We start from the raw sequence: 20,522 nt of genomic DNA, 5'->3' as shown, positions 1-20,522 counted from the left end.
ACCGAGTTTCTGACGTGTTGGTATGAATAAACACGTATGACAATGACTTGGGTAAAATTCTGTATTCTGACGCTGAGATTAAAAATATTGCTTAGATATATTTGAATTTCAAAATTGTACGTTATATCAGCAGCAGTACCAGCCCTCCAACAGGGCCGTGTTGATCAATTACTCCCTGTGTAATGTGATTCGCTGAATCTAGGTAATAGATATAGACAAGGGTAAAGAAAAACAAAGGAAATTGCATAATCAGGTAACAACAAAAAGTAAAAAAAATATTTTGGAAAACCGTATTAATTAAACAGCTAAGCCAAGCAGCTGTAGCATATTTACGGACTATTAATTAATAACAATAACATAGTTTACGCATATGCGAAATAAAGTAAATTATTTATTTAGGGATTTATCATCTTATGCCATTTCTAGAAAAAAAATACTATCTTAATACTAACTTTTTACTGCCATTGACTTATACGAAACAACTCTTGTTTGAAATTCACGGGCAATGATCATATCAGATCTCTCCAGAGGTACAATATATAATTTTTTAAAACGCACGAGTCTCGTAAAGAAATATGGACACTTATTTCATTATTATTATTATAAGAGTATATATAAAATAAGGCTTAGTTGAAATCTCTTGACGCGATAACGAACTGTCGCGTTGCAAACACGAGGTTAATTTCTTTTGTACTGTCTCTGAAAGCTATACGAAGGCTTAATGTGCAAAACCAATCCTAATTGCGAGACATTTGACTAGAAGGAAAGGCAAAGCAAAACACCGCCAACTCTTGGGCCACTTTTGTTTGATCAAACAGCGGAATATTGCAGATATTCGTATGTAGCTCACCCACAGTCCCAAAACATATTCTTGGTGTAATGGTAGAACGCGAACGATGAACCGTCGGATCCATAGTCCGAGGACATTTGGCCTTATTTGGCTCACGTGCTATTTGTAATTTTCTTTTCCCTGCAATACTGTTAACATGCCTTCCGTAACGCGTTTAAATACGTGGTTACACCACGTTAACTTGAACGCAATATATGTTTACAACTCAAATAACTCGTTGGCATTTACCATTTTATTTATACTTTAACAATTGGCAAGCACGTGCGATTTTGAAACAAAACTGTCCAGAATCGAACGGGAGAAATATCGTTTAAGCATAAGTCCAGTTCTTTGTTTGTACCCCCCAAAGTTTTTTTTTTTTTTTTTTTTTTACGTTCTACATAGTTTGGGGTAATCTAAAACAGTCTCCAACCACCAGAAATGCCAACACTGTTTCTTGACACAGGTTGACACTTACATTCAAGGTTAGGTTTCCATGATAAAATACAGTAAAACGATATTAGGGCTTTGTACTTACTGGAATGTGTTTACACACAAATCACTTATTTTTGCTGAGTAACGACAGATATGACCTACCGACGGTATCTCTCAACTCCCTACTACCGTTTGATCCAATGGTTTAAACCACTCAGCCAGCTTTAAGTATCGTGTTTTAAGTCGTGTCATGACAGTAAATACACAAAAAACGATACATTAAATATGGTTAAATTTCGGTAAATATGTGCAATATGTAACCTTATTCAAGATAACCATGGCGAAGTTTTTAAAAAAAATTACTTACACTGTGCACCGAAACTATGATGAAACTTCACAATTGTAATACAAGGTAATACAAAGTAATACAATTTGTAGTTCTATTATGTACACGTGTTCTTAGATCACGCAACGACAATACGTGTGACGTAGAAAAAATCTGACAAATGAGAGGAATTCTGTAACTCAAAGTTAATATTTATATTCCAATTTAAAGTCATTGTATGATTAAGATAGAATATCGACCACTCCACCCAACACACACTTCTACTGACCGATAGTCAACATTACAACAAGTTATTTTTGTGTGAGTAGCTACACAATGGACGACATGTGCTATTCATCGCAGGGAATCTAACCCCAAATTTTCACGCACCAGGTCCGTAAACGTACTTACTTCTGGGTTAGCGGCAAGTTTTGTTGTTGTTGTTGTTTTGTTTATGGAATTTTATAATTTCATTTGAAGGGGGGTTTTAGGTTTTTGTTTTTGATTTTCGCGCAAAGCTACACGAGGGCTATCTGCTCCAGCCGTCCATAATTCAGTAGCGTAAGGCTAGAGAAAAGGCAACTAGTCATCGCCACCCACCGCCATCTCTTGAGCTACTCTTTTACCAACGAATAGTGGGATTGGCCGTCGAATTACAACGTCCCCACGGCTGAAAGGGCGAGCATATGTGGTGCGACGGGGGGTATAGGAATACTATAAAAAAAAGTACAGAATTTATCATCACCGAGAGATTATTATATTTAACGTACGAAGGAAAAAAACAATTTTTTTTCCTCAAAACTTTGCACCGAAATTAGTGTTTTCACTGTTGAGGCGCCAGTTTTATACAAGCATAATAAATATTACCCTTGCTATTAGAAATGTACAGAGGAAAATGAATGGCCACGTGACCTAAACACACACAGAGTTGCCGTTGCGTTTGTGTTGTTTTATTAAAATACATAGATAGAGTCAAGCAGTTAGATGCCTATACAGTATAGAAATAATGTTTCGAAATCTGATGGTTTTAAGGGACCCTGTTGGTAAGTTACGGTTTAAATACGTGGCTTATCCGTTCACTATTATATCTATACCCGGCATGGAGAGAACTTTCCCAATTTGTTACCATGGAAATGTTTTTTTTTTTATATATATACTAACGAGGAAGTCACGTTCGATGTTGCACTGAGTCATACAGCCCTGTTCAGCAATAGCATGCTCTCTTCTGCTTGTGTTATTTCGAATGCGAATAGAAACGTTTATTTTAAACACGGCACTAAATGCGAAGTAATCCGCTCGATGTTGATATTACACATTAACCTCGATTAGACATGTTAATATTCCTTATTAAACGGGTGTAGTTTAGGACGTTAGTTTGGTGCTCAAGTTCACAAGTGTTTTCGTCACTAGTTCTCGACAAAATTCGACGTGTCAACAACACCTTTGTTTACAATACGGTCTTATCGTACAAGTTGTGGAACATAACTCCCAAGTTGCACTAACGTGAAAATAGAGATATTGAAAGTGTCAGTGTGAAGAGCACGTGCTGCTTGCTTGACCAAGTTCAAAGACTCCCTGAGTTTCGGATGCATCCTAATTTCAAACCACTGGCCAGCAAGAAGAGGACGAGCTACTACTTTCGCACCAAATATGCTCGCCCTTTTAGTCGTGGGGTTGTTATAATGTTTCAGTCAATCCCACTATTCGCTAGTAAAAGAGTAGCCCAAGAGTTGGCGGTGGGTGGTGATGACTAGCTGCCTTCCCTCTGGTCTTATACTGCCAAATTATGGACGGCTAGTGCAGATAGCCCTAAGTAGCTTTGCATAAAATTCACAAAAACAAAAACAAACAAATACAAGGAACCAACGCCTCATCGCGTTTGATTAAATTTAACCAACAGGATTAAGTGTTGTCTTAAAATGCACTAATTAGAAGGGTAGGAATGCGTTCAGCGACATTACGTCTCGAGCCTTGGACCATTAGATTCATATATTGACTTGTTCGCAACTATTCAACGCCTAAAATCTTAGGAGAGACATACCGTTAATAATATGCTAAAATTATACAACCTTATTTCACGAATTTTACTTTTAGCAATACACCTTTACCACACATACACATTTCTTCCCTTATCGATTGTAGTAAAACAAACAAACAAGTGTACTGTGGAGAATTGTGTAAAAATACAAGAATAATTGTTTGAAGCCTTATCTATGTAAACAAGTTATTCGGTATATAAAGCTGATAATGGTTCTTTTCATTAATGAATTTTCATTACGCAGTGTCCTTACAAAAATATGTTTGTAATAGCTATTATTGGCGCGTCGTATTTCTCTTGGCAATTACCGTAAACAAATAATTGTTTAGAACTGGTGGACACAGTTCACACCTGGAAGCTGTTTTTGGTCTCACAGATGCGCAACTCAAAGTAACATCCATCAGCCCTAACCTAGGCCTAACGCAACACAAAGTAACATTCATCAGCCCTAACCTAGGCCTAGCGCAACACAAAGTAACACCCATCAGCCCTAATCTAGGCCTAATAAAATCTGAGATTTTGCGATTAATTTATTTTTAACTTCACGTCACCTCTCTGTAATAGACTGTACTGACAAGTGTCTGGTCTTCAGGTTGTAATTTCATTGTGAAGTGTAAACATTATTCTTTGAAGACCCCCAAGCATATATACGTAGCCCTCTAGCAGAAAGTCTGCATGATTACGATGCTAAAAATTGAATTTTGAGCATAGTTAAGCACAAGGAGCTAACAAACATAATTTAAGTCTTTATATTACGAAGAATAGAATCTGTGGAGTCTATAATAGGAGACTTTAGTAGCCTAAAAAAGGCAAAATTTATAATAGGAAATTTTAATAGCCTAAAAAAGGCAAAATTTATAATAGGAAATTTTAATAGCCTAAAAAAGGCAAAATTTATAATAGACTTTAGTAGCCTAAAAAAGGCAAAATTTATAATAGGAGACTTTAGTAGCCTAAAAAAAGGCAAAATTTATAATAGGAAATTTTAATAGCCTAAAAAAAGGCAAAATTTATAATAGACTTTAGTAGCCTAAAAAGGCAAAATTTATAATAGGAAACTTTAGTAGCCTAAAAAAGGGCAAAATTTATAATAGGAAACTTTAGTAGCCTAAAAAAGGGCAAAATTTATAATAGGAAATTTAACTAGCCTAAAGAAAAGGCAAGAAAATAAAAATAGGAGGCTTTTTTTCCCGGCTAAAAGAACGAGCATGTTTGGTGGGATGGGAGATCCGAAACCGAGACTCTTGGATTGCGAGTCTAGCGCCCTCATCACCTGGCCTATCAAAATGGTTTTAATAGATTTAAACACTTTTAACTTATATTTTTTCTCTAATTCTCCTGTAGCAGCAAGAACTTAAGTTAGGTTACCTATGTCTTAAAGGAGATATGTTAAACTTGAACATTAAGTGTGCAATTTTGCTTCTGATTGCTCACTAACACTAAGCCTATCCATACGTTTTTTAAGTTCTAAGATTTGCTGATTATAAATAGGCTAACGCTGGGATTACTTGATCTGCTAACTTTAAGGGTTGCCCGTTCTTCTATATGATGAGTAAAATTATTAACTCAGTTTAATATAAATAATTAATATCTGATGTTAAGATAAAAATATTTGGTCATTGATTCTAACCCTAATTCTGATTTGTAAATAACTTATAAAAATATTCTTCAACTCAATTCTGTTCACACCATAAGAGTTATTGTTCGTAGAATTAAATATTTTGAAGAGCGTATCGAATATTTCACTTCGAACTATTGCCAGTTATAGATATTTTCTGTAATTTTCAAAACTTCGTACATAGTCGATTAAGCTTGCATAAATCCTAAGAACTTATGAATGAAAGCAAAGAAAACCACGTAATACCATACTACAGGCCCGGCATGGCCAGGTGTATTAAGGCGTTGGACTCGTAATCTGAAGGTCGCAGGTTAGAATCTCCCGTCCCACTAAACATGCTCGCTCTTTCAGCCGTGGGGGTGTTATAATGTAACGATCAATCCCACTGTTCGTTGGTAAAGGAATAGCCCAAAAGTTGGCGGTGGGTGACGATGACTAACTGCCTCCCCTCTAGTTTTACACTGATAAATTAGGGACAGCTAGCCCACTATTCGTTGGTAAAAGAGTACCCCAAGAGTTGGCGGTGGGTGGTGATTATTAGCTACCTTCCCTCTAGTTTTACACTGCTAAATTAGGGACGACTAGCGCAGATAGTCCTCATGTGGCCTTACGAGAAATTCAAAAACAAACAAGCCATACTACATGTGCCATGTCCAATATTGACATGTTTTTCGCCCCAGTATCTAGACTTGTCGAGCTGGCTGAGCACACGACACACGCGTAGAAACGCCTAGATCGCTACTATCGTAAGTTTGTCAACAAAAACTTTATGATGGTGACTACATTAAGAAAGTGAGTTATAAGACACACACCCATTCCTAAATCATCATGAAGAGCAGATTCCAGTGCAGAAACAGTGAAGCCTTTTTTCCCATTTTATCAACAAGTGTAATGGATACATAGATGCTCGCTTTTACTTAGTTTATTTTTGTATTTTTTCCCAATGTTCACTAAACTTAATAGAGAGATTATATGAATGTATGTGTTCTTAACTTAGTTCACGAAGTGATGAAAGACCGTGTGTACACATCTCCGTTTGTACGTCGGTCACGAGCCATAGTGACCATGAGAAATTGATTAGATTCCATGGAATGCAAACCGCGAGTCAATCGAAACTGATTAACATTAAGGAATTTCAAATGTTCACGGCCAAAGATGGCGATTAGCTCTACCAGTTTGAACTCTCTCTTGTAACTAAAGGAACTTGTTAGGTGCCACAAAAGTTCACATTGTTAGAACCAAAAATATTTTCAGTAATAGATGAGCTGTTATTGTCATTTTTTTTTTATGTGAACTGTCAGTTCTTAATCGCTTGATATTTTCCTTCTCGACCTGGTTTTGGACCGTTGTATTTGTATCAAAGTTTAATGTGTTTTTTTTTCTTCTACCAGGTTGTTTGCAGTTAAACGATGTGCCCGTTGTCAACAGGGTATCTTTGCCAACGAACTAGTTATGCGAGCTCGAGACCTAGTGTATCACGTGCATTGTTTTACGTGCGCGTGGTGTAACACAGTTCTTACCCAAGGGGATTACTTTGGGCTGAAAGACAACTTGGTCTACTGCCGTACGCACTACGAACTCCTAGTACAGGGCGAGCCCTACCTGCCACCGGACGGGGCACCAAACGGCACGGTCGGAGACCGGTCTGGCGAGCTCGTGCAGCACCATTATTCAAGCTACCCACCCGTGGAGACCGCCAAAAAAGGTAGGCCACGGAAACGGAAGGCGACAGATGTAGGAATAGACTCCATGATGGGACAAAACATGGGTAAGTTTACTCTTCTTGTTACTGTGACAACAAATTACGTCAGTGACATTTCTATTATACATGTCTGAACTTTGACTTCCCATCTTCACAGATGCACGAGAGAAAAAAGTATAATAACATAAGAACTGAAACCTTTATAAAACAAAACATATATTCCCGAAGTGTGTATATATTTAAATCACATGACCAAAACTGAAATACCACATAACAACTAAAATAAACTCGCCGAGTACCACAAGCCCATTTCTAAACCATCAGTCGCTTTTTTTTTTATTGGCTTGGCCTTTGCACTGTAGTTTTAGTAAGGTAAAAATAAAAAATAAAAACAAATTTAAATATAACAAAATAACTAAAATTTAATAATAAATAAGAGAATCTGAGCGAATTTTAATTTTTCTTAAAGACAATTTCACTTGTTGAGTCCACTAGTGTACAAAGAAAAAGACAGTAAGCATTGTTTGGAAGAGATAAAATGAGGAATTATTCAGGCCGTGTCCCATATATTATATAAAAAAAGCACCTGCAATGTGGCCCGGCATAGCCAGGCTAAGGTTAAGGCACTGGACTCGTAATCTGCTAGTCGCGGGTTTGCATCCCTGTCACACCAAACATGCTCGCCCTTTCAGCCGTGGGGGCGTTATAATGTCACAGTCAATCCCACAATTCGTTGGTAAAAGAGTAGTCCAAGAGTTGGCGGTGGGTGGTGATGACCAGCTGCCTTCCCTCTAGTCTTACACTGTTTAATTAGGGACGGCTAGCGCAGATAGTCCTCGTGTGGCTTTGCGCAAAATTCAAAACAAACCAAACCTGCTATGTAACGAATGTCGCTACACGCATATCCAAACACCTGCCCTTTCAAACCTGACACATTGTCTTCCGAAAAACAACGTAGCAGAACCGTGAACCTCACAGAGCTTCCAATTGTTAAAATAGTGTCGTGATAATTCATGGAATGATACTTTTAAACAGTGGCGTTGGGTATTCCCCTCGCAGATTCCCATATGTTTATGGGGGAAAGCACAATAGCCAGAATTGTAACTACAGTTACAGGGAAACAAAAGTAGTGGTTCAATTATTTTTGGATAGGAGAAATGTTTCGTAGTTATGCCAGGGTTTTGAGATAATGGACTGTGCTTTGTCCGCTACGGGGAATAGAACCCCAGATCTGTGGCAATTCCGTAACGCACTAGCGACTCAGGGTAATTGATAAAGAAGGATTAGATATTCATCGCATAAAAAGTTTTGAAGCATGATACTAATTTATCATTCTCAAATATTATACCGTAGCGCCATCTACTGGATATGAGAATTCGACGATGAAAACTCAAAACTTATAAAAACACGCACAAGACCAGCAATGGAAGATAATTTAGTTTGTTTCAGAACTGAAAGCTAGTTAAAAATCACAATAACACAACCTGTAAAGATCAGAAGTTAACTACCGTAATAATTAAATACATCAACAAAATTGTTAGTTAGTTTTGAAGATGGCGCTAGAAGCTGTTAAAATGGGGCCAGTTTGTACCAAGTTGTTAATTAGAAGTTACGTTTAACTAGTTGACAGTAAATGAAATTGGTTATTGAGTTGGTTGGTAATTAATTCCAACAAGCGTTTGGTGTGAATTTCGCGCAAAGCTACTTGAGGGCCTATGTGAACTGGTCGTCTCTAGTTTAGATGTGATGGACTTGAGGGAAGGAAGCTAGTTAACAACACCTACCGCCTAGTCTACTCTTGAGCTACTCTTACGAAACGAATAGCGCAATTAACCGTAACGTTATAACTCTCCTACGGCTGAAAGGGCGAGCATGTTCGCCAACAGGTGTTTCGAATCCGTGAGCAGCAGATTGCGGGTAGAGCACCCTGCCCACCCGGCCAAGCCAAGCCTTTCAACGTGCGAGTAAACACAAATAGTGAATTGTCATGTATTAGTAACAACCGAGTTATTCAGAGACTGGTGGTTACTGTTAAAAACAATCCATCAACAAGCTATGTTGATCCACATAAAAGCGAGAATTCCTGAAGTGTAATGTTAGTGCGTAAAAAGATCGCGTTTGTTTGGAATTTCGCGCAAATCTACACGAGGGCTATCTGCGCTAGCCGTCTCTAATTTAGTAGTGAAAGACTAGAGAGAATGTAACTAATCATCACCACCCACCGCCAACTCTTAAGTTACTGTTTCACCAACGAATAGTGGGATTGATCGTCACAGGAAAAGCATGGGCGAAAGGGCGAGCATGTTAGGTGTATTCGGGGATTCGAACCCGCGACCCTCATATTACAAGTTGAGTGCCCTAACCATTTGACAATGCCGGGCCCGATTCTTCGCAATGTTGACTCCTATAAAATGCCGTGGACAATTAAAAACAAAACAAGAACGCATCCCATACTGAATTTAATAACGAAAGACCGAGTTGTTGTTGTTTGCTGGTAACAGTTGCTGTCTGGAGGTTAATCCACTGGCGACAGCCACTCCTGATAGCCCCAGAGAAGATACACTATTGCCACTAATCTTGTCTTTGCTTAGTCAGACAGGTTTACAACTTTTCCAGCGGGAAGGTCGACTTTGCGATTCTATCTTCATTGAAGTCGAAGAAACTCGATTTTCATTGGCTCTCTCAATGCTACAATACAAGCTTGGGTGTTTGATTGGCATTTTTTGTAGTAACAGTAGTAGCTCTACTAGGCGAGTCTAGCATTTTAAACTTTCAAGGATTTTCCACTTTCATGTAGTTTTGTTGTTTGGTTTTTTTCGTATTCTGCGAAGGTTTTTTCCCCCCAGTGTCTTAATTTCTGTATACACATTAAACAGAGCTTTACCTACCTTCTTGCAGCTGTGCGAATAATCGTATTTTAGTGGAAGAAAATGTTGCATATTACAAAATACTGATAAACTATTTCAGTATTAGTAATATACACCGTTTCCAGATCGCACAGTTTTTGTACAACTGTTTGCTAAAATTACATCTAGTGCGTTTTACATTAAGTCCAATGGAATGGTTCAACTATTCAAACTAGGGGTAGAAGGAACCCACTGAGATGGTTTTATTGAGGAGATATATCCCCTCCCTCTTACTATTATTCTTTAGTAATACTAGTAATAAAAGTTAGTATTACTTCTGTTCGCTATTTTTGCTGCTAATAGCAGAGTCTTGGTGGTTTCGTCTCAGTAATTTCTTGAATCATATACCTATACCAACAATGCCCTCTATCACTATATGCTCGAGTTATGACGCACTATTAATTCTGCAGGGATTAAAGCCTGGAATTTCGTAGTTCATATGCAATTTAAATGAACATTAACTGATATATAAACCTACCTACGACAGCGTTACTTAACAAAGTGATACCTACGCATATTTACAATTTAGTACAGCTATACATAGAAACGACATAAACTACCAGTATCTGTGAATTGAGTTACCATAAAATATTCCAGTTACGTTATGTTACCAAATGCATAAACTCTGGTCTCGTTAGCATAAGTGATCATACTGTGATAGGGCAACACGCAATCGTTCGAGTGACTCGGCTTCATTTAGCATCGTCAGCGCATGCGCTACAGGAGGTCCTTGATATTGAATGTTTCCGTTTAGAAAACTTATATCGACTACATTGCGAAGCACTTGCTCACGTGAGCACTATCACATCCGATATGTTTCCATTTGATTTCGTATTAACATACAAGAACAAGCTTACACTGTGAGATTTTCACATAACAAATATAATGAGAAGTTAAGTTAGGGTTACGTTACATAAACTTGTCTCGTTCAATTTTTTTTTTGAAGACATGGATAAAATAATTACGTTTAACTCTTTCGTTTGTTACTATTTATTTCGCGGTCTATTTTCTCAGGGATTCGAATGACACGAACTTTAGCACTGTTTGTCTAAATAAGTGGCCGAAGAAAGTAATGAAAAACGATTTTATTTTAACATTAATAATATTGGACAAACGTTAGTGTCCACTTCATAGAATTCAATGTATACGGACTATGTCTAAGGTCTTCCATCAGATTCTTAATGATTAGAAGAGGACTGTGGCTTTTAGTTTTCCTCAATAGTACTAGGATAATTTGTGCATAAACTTAATAGCTTCTGATGTTAATGGAGTATATATGTGTGCGTTTATATATTTATAAAACTTTGGTATTTCCAGGTGTTCCTCTGATTGATCCAAGAGGCTGCAATTTAAACATTCCAACCCTTGAGAGTGGTACACCCCATCAAAATATGCCGTCACTACAGAACAGCCAGCCTCAAAGAACGAAGCGCATGCGCACGTCCTTCAAGCACCATCAACTACGAACAATGAAATCTTATTTCGCAATCAACCAGAATCCTGATGCCAAAGATCTGAAACAATTGGCCCAAAAGACAGGTCTTTCCAAAAGAGTACTTCAGGTAGAGATCACTCATTGGTTGTTTTGACACGAACAGAGCTTTCTTTACTGTATGCATTTTGACTAGAACATTTCCATAGTAAAACAAAAAAACATATCTAAAGACACGCACAAAAACGTCGCATTGCAAAGAACCAAATAGTTCGGGAAAAGCGCTTAGTTTTTTAATAAGATGTTTTTCGTTACTACATCCGTGATAAGAATGAATGGAAGTCTTAAATACATCTTTCTACAACAATGATTTCTTTTGGATTCTAGGTGTGGTTCCAGAATGCCAGAGCAAAATGGCGTAGGAATAACTTGAAGCAACAGGACCAGCAATCCCAACACCACTCGCCACAACACCAACATAGCATAAGTGTCAGTAGTCCAGGAGCAACTAGCTCCTTCTCAGAACCTAGTCCTTCAGCCTCGTGTTCGATGGGGGTCGAGTCTTCCCTGGTTGGTGTTCCTCCTCACATTCCAGTATCTTTGTCAGGCATCGAATACTCGCCCAACTCTTCCCTCACGCCGATAGTATCCCATCATGCAATGCCTTCGGGTTCTTCCAGCGATTCATTTCCTTTGAGTTCGTTCCAAGAACTGTTTTAAGTGTTTCATCCCATAATGATAAAGTATATGGAGAGCCTAATAAGACGAAACATTTTTTGGACTTTCCAAGAATTATGAAAAACAGAGTTCGGCATTATTTAGGAGTAAACTCCGGTATCGTATCGGACAAGATGGTCAGTGGACAACCTATTCATAGTTCTAGTTAATAGATGAGCTCAGCTCTTTGAAGAGTCCAGTTTTTCAGACCATGTGATCAAATTGATATGAAATTATTAAGAGCATAACGATAAATTTACATTAGCAAAATCCTTTAAACATCAGAACCAGTTTTCAATGTGAACAGGTGTTTAACTGCTTTAGTGTATACAATATATATTTAAGAAATTGTCATTCGCCAGTACTGGACTGTTAACCACTTAAATAACACGGTGGAGTAATACAAAGTAAAAAACAAATTTCGCGCTGCCCAGGTTCAAATATCATACACAAGTTAGTGATGTTTGAAAGGGTATAAAACGTTCAGCATTCCCTAACTCAACCTCAAAACTCCCCCCCCTCGCCAACTGCAGGACTACACTTGAACTAACTGCCCGAAAACATTTAAACAAAACCTTGCTCAAGTTTAAATATCACACTTGTATAAGTTTTACAGGCTTAACTCATGTGAAACATCACGTATGTTACCCCTCTCCCAAACACTTGTGTACTTGAACGGACAAAATACGTCAGCGTACAATATATTAGTATTTTCAGTTTGGAGTAGTGAATACATTCCAACCGCTAATTAGTTTTTTTTTAACGTACGCCAGCATTAAAAGGTAGGGCTGTCGGAAACAGAAAAAGGACATCTAACAATATCGTTAATTTGTTGTAATTATTATAATTATTTCAAGAGATGATGGTTTGTCAATATGTTTATATTTCTACTAATTAGGGGTAATAACAATAACTAGTAAATTTTTATATTATATTTAAAGGTTATAAACTGATATTAATAGAAATGGAATGAATACAAAACCTATGTTAAAGTGTCTTACCATTGTATGGCTACTACCACAGTTTGTAATTCACTAACATTAGAAGCAATGTTGGACGGACAGTGTCTTATCATTTTATGGCTACTACCACAGTTTGTAATTCACTAACATTAGAAGCGACGTTGGACGGACAGTGTCCTATCATTTTATGGCTACTACCACAGTTTGTATTCACTAACATTAGAAGCTTGGACGGACAGTGTCCTATCATTTTATGGCTACTACCACAGTTTGTAATTCACTAACATTAGAAGCGACGTTGGACGGACAGTGTCCTATCATTTTATGGCTACTACCACAGTTTGTAATTCACTAACATTAGAAGCGACGTTGGACGGACAGTTTCCTATCATTTTATGGCTACTACCACAGTTTGTAATTCACTAACATTAGAAGCGGACAGTGTTTAGTATTATTTATTCGATACTTTCTTCACATCATTGCAGGTGAAACAATATGCTGTAACAGTATCGTATTTAGGCTTAGCTTCTATTCACGTTAGAGTAAGTTGTACGGAAGGCTGGAAGTACTACACCAAAAACGAGTTGACCACATTTTGTGGTAATGGAAAATGGAAGGCTAAACATAACTAATACCAAAAATAATCTTTTAAGAGTTGCAGATAACTGAAAATGTTTTTAGTGCAAAGCCACAAGATGAAGGAAAGAGCGCAGATAACCTATCGCAAAGAATCTAATCCTGGATTTCAGCATAGCAAGTCCATAAACTTTTCGTTGACTCATCAGGGAACAGAAGAAAATCTTAGTTGAAATAATTAAAAATGTGATTTCTCCTAGAGGTCGCCAACAACAATTTCTTTCTTCAACCAAATGATTGCCGATTGAGGTACTTAAACTGGTTATAAAACAAATCTACTCCAAACCCTCGCTAGGTTTTAACCTTTGTTTTCAGTCTAACCTTTAAACTAGCGTATCACAGTTATTCTAACTGAGCTCAATCACAAATAAAAGCGAGTTACGGAGTAAACCTTTTAAAAGGTAATTTAAACCTTCAGTTATTTAAACTGCAATATTAAAACTTGAGTAACCAATTCTCCAGAGTGTAGATACTGGAAGTAAAAGACTGGATTAATAACAGAGTTTCTGGAATCTAATTTCATGGTGAGGAAACCCATGTACACTATTGTATATAGATTGTTTTTACTTGTATAGGATGTCACGTAGCTACTAATGATAGCAGTTGTTTTACATTGAATTTTGAAGGGAGAAGACGCAAGTGCACAGCTGAGGACTTTTCCAAACACAACATGGCAAGCACATAAGAAGAATGTTAAAATAAGGGCTTTGACTGGCTGTATATCGTGTAAATTTAGCTATCTAATCATATGACATTTAACTCTGTGCCGGTGTGTGTTCATGAGGTTGTGATGTGAGCAACGTTGTACATATTTATATTATTCGCTAGCACGTGCTGCTCGTGGGATGACGTAAGCACGCGACGTGGAGGGCGTGCTTTCACTATTGTTCAGATTTACACTGATCTGACGTTACGAGGTGTAAAACTCGTGAAACGAAATTTACTGTTACAAATAAAGAAAAAATTACAAAATGTGTGTTTATGTACATTATTCTTGCAAAGTATTTACACAATTAACTTACGGTTAAACACAAGACAAAAAAAAAACACGAAAACACACAAAAGGAAATGCGAGTCCGAGGTCGGCCAATTTTTATCCACCAATAAAGAGGCGACATTCCGTTATATAGAGGGGTTCTAGAGGACAATCATATCGAATATCTAAAATACGTGATGGGAAATATTTTTATGTTTCCGTAGTTTCGTTTGAATTTCGCATAAAACCACACGAGTGCTATCTGCACTAGCCGTCCCTAATTTAGCAGTGTAAGACTAGAGGGAAGGCAGCTAGTCATCACCACTCACCGCGAACTCTTGGGCCACAGCTGAAAGGGCAAGCATGTTTGGTGTGACGGGGATCCAAACCTGCGGTCCCCCGGATTACGAGTCTAGCACCTTAACCACCTAGCCATGAAAGGCCACGAGTAAGAAAGAGAAAGACTTGCATACTCTTCTGCAAGTGGAAGAGAAAAATCATTACATAAGAACTACTTGTTTGTGTGCATCACTACATAAGAACTACTTGTTTCTGTGCATCGTTACATAAGAACTACTTGTTTGTGTGCATTATTACATAAAAACTACTTGTTTGTGTGCATCATTACATAAGAACTACTTGTTTGTGTGCATCATTACATAAGAACTACTTGTTTCTGTGCAAAGAGAAACGTAGCAGCAAACAGGCTTATGTAGATTTTTTTTTTTCTAGAAGAAAAAAGAAAAATTCATCACGGCCATTTTGGTTGAAGAAACTACCATATTAACTAACTCTAATCTCTTCTTTAGTTTGTCCATTGTTTCATAAGTTTAAAATAAAAGGAAAACAGTAGAATTGAGATATTAGAGATAGAAATTCGAACAAAATTCCAAGAACTAAATTCTTTCTATATAAGGGTGATGTAGTTACGTTGTCACCACGTGCATTATCACATCTCTGTAGAGATTTCTACTCTTATAGTATGTTTACTCTCTCTGTCTCACACACGCGATCTATTCTATACAAATAGTGGACGAACTAAACGCTGATGTGGCTTCATTTTACCAAGAAGCGGTCTCACCTACTGGGCACTTGGACAATGGTCCGTGGCCCCACATATGGAAGGGGCCGCGATGCTATACCTTTTACTCTGCTTCCGTGGTTTATCATGATAGCCGCCTTCGCCGCCCCCCTCCCGTTTACAGAATTCCGCCCTGGGCTTCAGAAAGACCAAAACAGCCCCTGATTTTAGCGGCAATATTGAGAAATATATTAAAGCTCTTCGATTCGTTAATTTTGCTTTCGTTGTTTTACTAGCACGTGCTTAAGGTGGAAATCAAACAATCTCTCCGCTTTGTTTATTAATGGTTTTATCTAAAATCTACTACAGTGAAATTAAACCATTCTTAATCACATTTCATGCGGTTATTTATCTGGAATCATTAACGTTTTGTGATTAAAATATTTGATTAACATATGCCAGACGACACCAAGCGACATTTAAACGCGTGTAAATGATAAATCTGTTTATGATGTTTCTCAGCCAAACAATAGCGAGATTTCCCAACAAAAACTGACAGAATGTTCATGTGTTAAATTGTAATGGCTTTTCCGTTGTTCCCGACTTCAGAGGCCTGGCCCCTGGTGTCAATAAACGATATGACAAAACTTATTCCAATAGGAATGAGCTATTGAGGCTTTGGTAAGTTATCCTGAGAAACAAAGATTCAGATTTGTTTAGAATTAAACAATTCAGTTTAACACAAGAAGCAAACTATGTTAAAGAAAACGTTTCTAAAAAAAGTCCAAATCTAATGGATAAGCGATATTTAGGCTTAGCAGAAAACTTGAACTTTAATAACTAGTGACTTTCCAAAACCAAACCTTAATGTGAAGTTTTACACCAGTGATTTCCTGAAAAAGTAAAATCTATACTGTTTAATGGCAGGATTTGTTCTGTTTGCTAGGCACAAAGCTGTACCACGGGCTGTCTGTGCTGTGCCCACCAAGGGCATCAAAACCGGATGTTTGCGTTGTAAACCTTCAGGCGTACTGCTGAACATCGGGAAACAACTTAAAGATTGGTTAGTTGTTTCATTGGTTATCTGAAGTTTTAATGGCTCAAAGCAACAATGGTGTCTCTACTAGGCGACATTTAAAACTAAAAGACGATAAAAAAAAGTAAAAATAAGCTAAACAGCGCTCAGAAATCAGGTGAAAAAACTGAAAACTTGCAGATAACAATGGCTCGTAAAAAACTATAAAAAACACGATACGGACGACGTCAAACATCGCCAGTGACACTGTTAAACATCGAAGGTGAACCCAGAAGGAAAAAAAAAACTCACTGAAAACAGGATCAAAGATTTCTCACACCGAACGCCAACTCTTCGAAAATAGTTATTTTTTTAACTATGACATTACTGTTGGTAACAAAACCTATTGAATTATTACTGTTATTAAATTTTAGTTTTATTTTAGCTATTTGTGCACGAGATTACTGTAATTCTGGTGATTGCAGGATCGCTAATGACTTGCGAGCACACAGTAAAAATGTGAACAAGAAGTACAATCAGTTTAGTTAGTTCCATTAATTAACGTTAGGAGGCTATCTGAATATTGTAGATAAATGAACAAAATATTTTGGGAGGGGAAAGATTTATTCTTTATCGTATGTTGTAGATTTGTTTGTTTATTCTGAATTTTGCGCAAAGCTGCACGAGAGTTAACTGCGCTAGCCGTCAATTATTTAGGAGTGTAAGACCAGAAGAAAGGCAGCTAGTGATCACCGCCCACCGCCAACTCTTGGGTTATTCTTTTACCAAAGAATAATGGGACTGAACGGACATTATAACGCCCCCACGGTTGAAAGGGCGAGCATGTTTAGTGTAACGGGGATTCGAATCAGTGACCCTCAAATTACGAAGTAAGCGCCCCCTAACCAAGCCAGGTCTGCTTTAGTTGTTGTTGTTTTTCATAATACTAATTTCTTAAGGAAACCAACTGAACAAACGAAACATCTCCATCATACTGTGAATAACTAAAACCATAACTGTTTGTTTTTTAATTGTCCAAATAGCCACACCTTCTTCTACCGTCGGGAGATGTGAACAAATTTTGAGGAGTGTAGGGTGGGGAACAAAATATTGTTTCAGATTATTATTATTATGATGACTCATGTGTATACAGGAAGAAGGTGGGAGGAAAGGCCCCCCTTCAAATCACGCCTCCTCCTTCCTTGATGAATAGTCCAAAATCCGTTAGGTACGAACTTACACGCGTGGCGGAACAGTGAATCAGGAAGGAGAGATCGAAACTTAACCGACTTACGGAACAAGGCCGAATAAGTTTCCCATTTATCTTGAATGTTTAGCTTATAAAGAAAGCTCACTAGACACGACTTGACGTTGTCTTACTTAAGATAAGGTTAATAATTTACACGGACCACATGCTGTAGCACTAGTAGGAGAGTTTTTTTATTGCATAATATTATTCACCGATAATAATCAATGTATAAAAAAGTCACTATTTGAAGGCAAGTTTTAACGCTAAAGTAAAGCCATTGTTCGCGGCAGCAAAAGTTCCGCATGGAGATTCGTTTCTCCGATTTTTTTTTTTGGCAGTGGAACGAGAACCATGGATCCACAATCCGGCACGCTAAGCCCAAAAAAAGAATTTGATATTGAACATTTGAATTGTATACATATTATATTGTTTTGGTATATTAAATGAAAATTGTAGTTAACAACAATAAATAAATAAATCATATTTGTTTCTCCCCCCCCACAATGAAAATTGTAGTTAACAACAATAAATAAATAAATCATATTTGTTTCTCCCCCCCACTTATTTCATAAGAACTTTTCTTTACATAAGTCTAAACAGTGGTGTATGTCCAATAGAGACTTACCGCTCTTCCTCTGTATAAAATGTATATTTGATCACACCATTTAGCTTAGTGTCTTTAGTACAAGGTGTTGCGTGTCTATCACTGTCATGAGGTTCGTTCTGTACAACGTACCTAACCTACTTAATTCGCGCGTAGTTTCAGCACGTTACTTCACTAATTACTTGAAATGAACATTACCTTTACGTTTTATACTTAAAATATATTCACAACAAATCATTTCGTACGAGTACCATTCCCTCGCCTATAGTTCATTATAGTATTATTACTTTCAGCTGAGACAAGTGTTGAAAAGGTTTTAAAAAAGTAAGTAACAAATGGGCGGGTTAAGGCGTTCGAGTCGTAATCTGAGGGTCACAGGTTCGAATCCCCATCGTACCAAACAAGCTCGCTCTTTCAGCCGTGGGGGCGTTATAATGTGACGATAAATCCCACTATTCGTTGGTAAAAGAGTAACCCAAGAGTTGGCGGTGGGTGGTGATGACTAGCTGCCTTCCCTCTAGTCTTACACTGCTAAATTAGGGATGGCTAGCCCAGATATCCCTTGAGTAGCTTTGCGCGAAATTTAAAAAAAAAAAAGACTTCATTAACCATTGCAAGAACTGTCACAACAAACATGATCGCCCTTTCAGCCGTGGGGGCGTTATAATGTTATGGTAAATCCCACTATTCGTTGGTAAAAGAGTAGCCCAAGAGTTGGCGGTGGATGGTGATGATTAGCTGCCTTTCATCTAGTCTTACACTGTTAAATTAGGGGCGGTTATCGTAAATAGCCCTCGAGTAGCTTTGCGCGAAATTAAAACAAACAAACAAACAAGTTGGTCGTTATGCCATAAACGTTCTGAAAAGAACACATTATGTTTAACTATAGAGCATCGTAGCTAACAAGGTACGAAATCGTACAGACCTAGTTAGGATTAATTACAAAAAATCTATTTGAAAGTTTACACTTCCAACTGAAATAAGACTATCATATGTCGTAACAAGAGCTGGTTCTGGAGAGCAGGAAACCATCTAATTGACCAGCGGCTGGTGATTTCATTGAAGGACTGGAGGCACGAGGCCCTTGTGAGTTGAAAGCAGGTAGGGGTGAGGAGCTTATGTTGAGGTGTTGCAAGTTTTGATGGCCCGATTTTACTGATACTATGCGTTTTTACCAAACGAGATTAAGTTTCTTGTGTAGCTGTTGAATACGGCCGCTTTACGACAGTGTAGTGACGAATACTAGCACTCCAAGTCAAAGATGACATGCGCAGTAGGGGCAGCTTCTATCTCGAGATCTAAATTTTATTATCGAGTAGTGTTGCAAATAACCATCACGTTTATTTGTTTGTTTTGTTGTTTTTAAATGTGGTACGTTATCTGTAAATAGCGGTGAAATAAAAGTAACAGAGGCGGTCGATAAATGAGGAGATAGGGTTAAAAGTGGCTTAATCAAAGGTCCTTTTTTATATAGGAGTATAGATTGTTTGTTTGGTTTTGAATTTCACGCAAAGCTACCCGAGGGCTATATGTGTTAGTCCTCCCTAATTTAGCAGTGTAAGACGAGAGGGAAGACAGCTAGTCATCACCACCCACCGCCAACTCTTGGGCTACTCTTTTACCAACGAATAGTGGGATTGACCGTCACATTATAACGCCTCCACGGCCGAAAGGGCGAGCATGTTTCGTGCGACTGGGATTCGAACCCGCAACCCTCGGATTACGAGCCGAGTGCCTTAACCACCTGGCCATGCCGGGCCTAAGAAGTATAGAAATAAAGGTTTAATAGTATTTGTTAACTTTGATGTTTGTTAAATGAAATTATAGACACATATTCCTCTATTTTCATTTTGAGTAACCCTTACCGATCAGAGATACGATTGGTAAAAAGTTAGCGGTTGGTTGCGTCTACAAGCCTGTTGCATTCCCTGTTGACAGTATTTCCAAACAAGAAAAGGCAGTATATAGCCATAGGTTTTTCAATATAAAATCATTATAATTAGCTTATTGATTACATGGGTGAAGGTTTAGCTTTTCTCTCCTTCCGTTGTCCACAA

The 20,522-nt window shown here is 37.8% G+C and overlaps 1 protein-coding gene across 2 annotated transcripts in view; it reads left to right on the top strand.

Moving 5' to 3' along the window:
• Positions 1-13,105, top strand: part of LOC143247661 (LIM/homeobox protein Lhx9-like) — a 28,184-nt gene extending 15,079 nt beyond the window's left edge. The window contains exons 2-4 of one of the 2 annotated variants that reach the window (XM_076496043.1): positions 6,637-6,950; positions 11,171-11,415; positions 11,673-13,105. In XM_076496043.1, the coding sequence (XP_076352158.1) occupies positions 6,637-6,950; positions 11,171-11,415; positions 11,673-12,005 (892 nt within the window). In that variant the 3' untranslated portion in view covers positions 12,006-13,105. Of the gene's footprint in view, positions 1-6,636; positions 7,014-11,170; positions 11,416-11,672 lie in introns of both variants that reach the window. The other variant, XM_076496042.1, reaches the window with a different exon arrangement.
• The last annotated feature ends 7,417 nt before the right edge of the window (positions 13,106-20,522 follow it).

Source organism: Tachypleus tridentatus, chromosome 3, assembly GCF_004210375.1.
Source record: "Tachypleus tridentatus isolate NWPU-2018 chromosome 3, ASM421037v1, whole genome shotgun sequence".
NCBI classification, from domain to species: domain Eukaryota; kingdom Metazoa; phylum Arthropoda; class Merostomata; order Xiphosura; family Limulidae; genus Tachypleus; species Tachypleus tridentatus.
The sequence above is the reverse complement of the archived record's forward strand: the minus strand, read 5'-3'. Positions and strand labels throughout refer to the sequence as shown.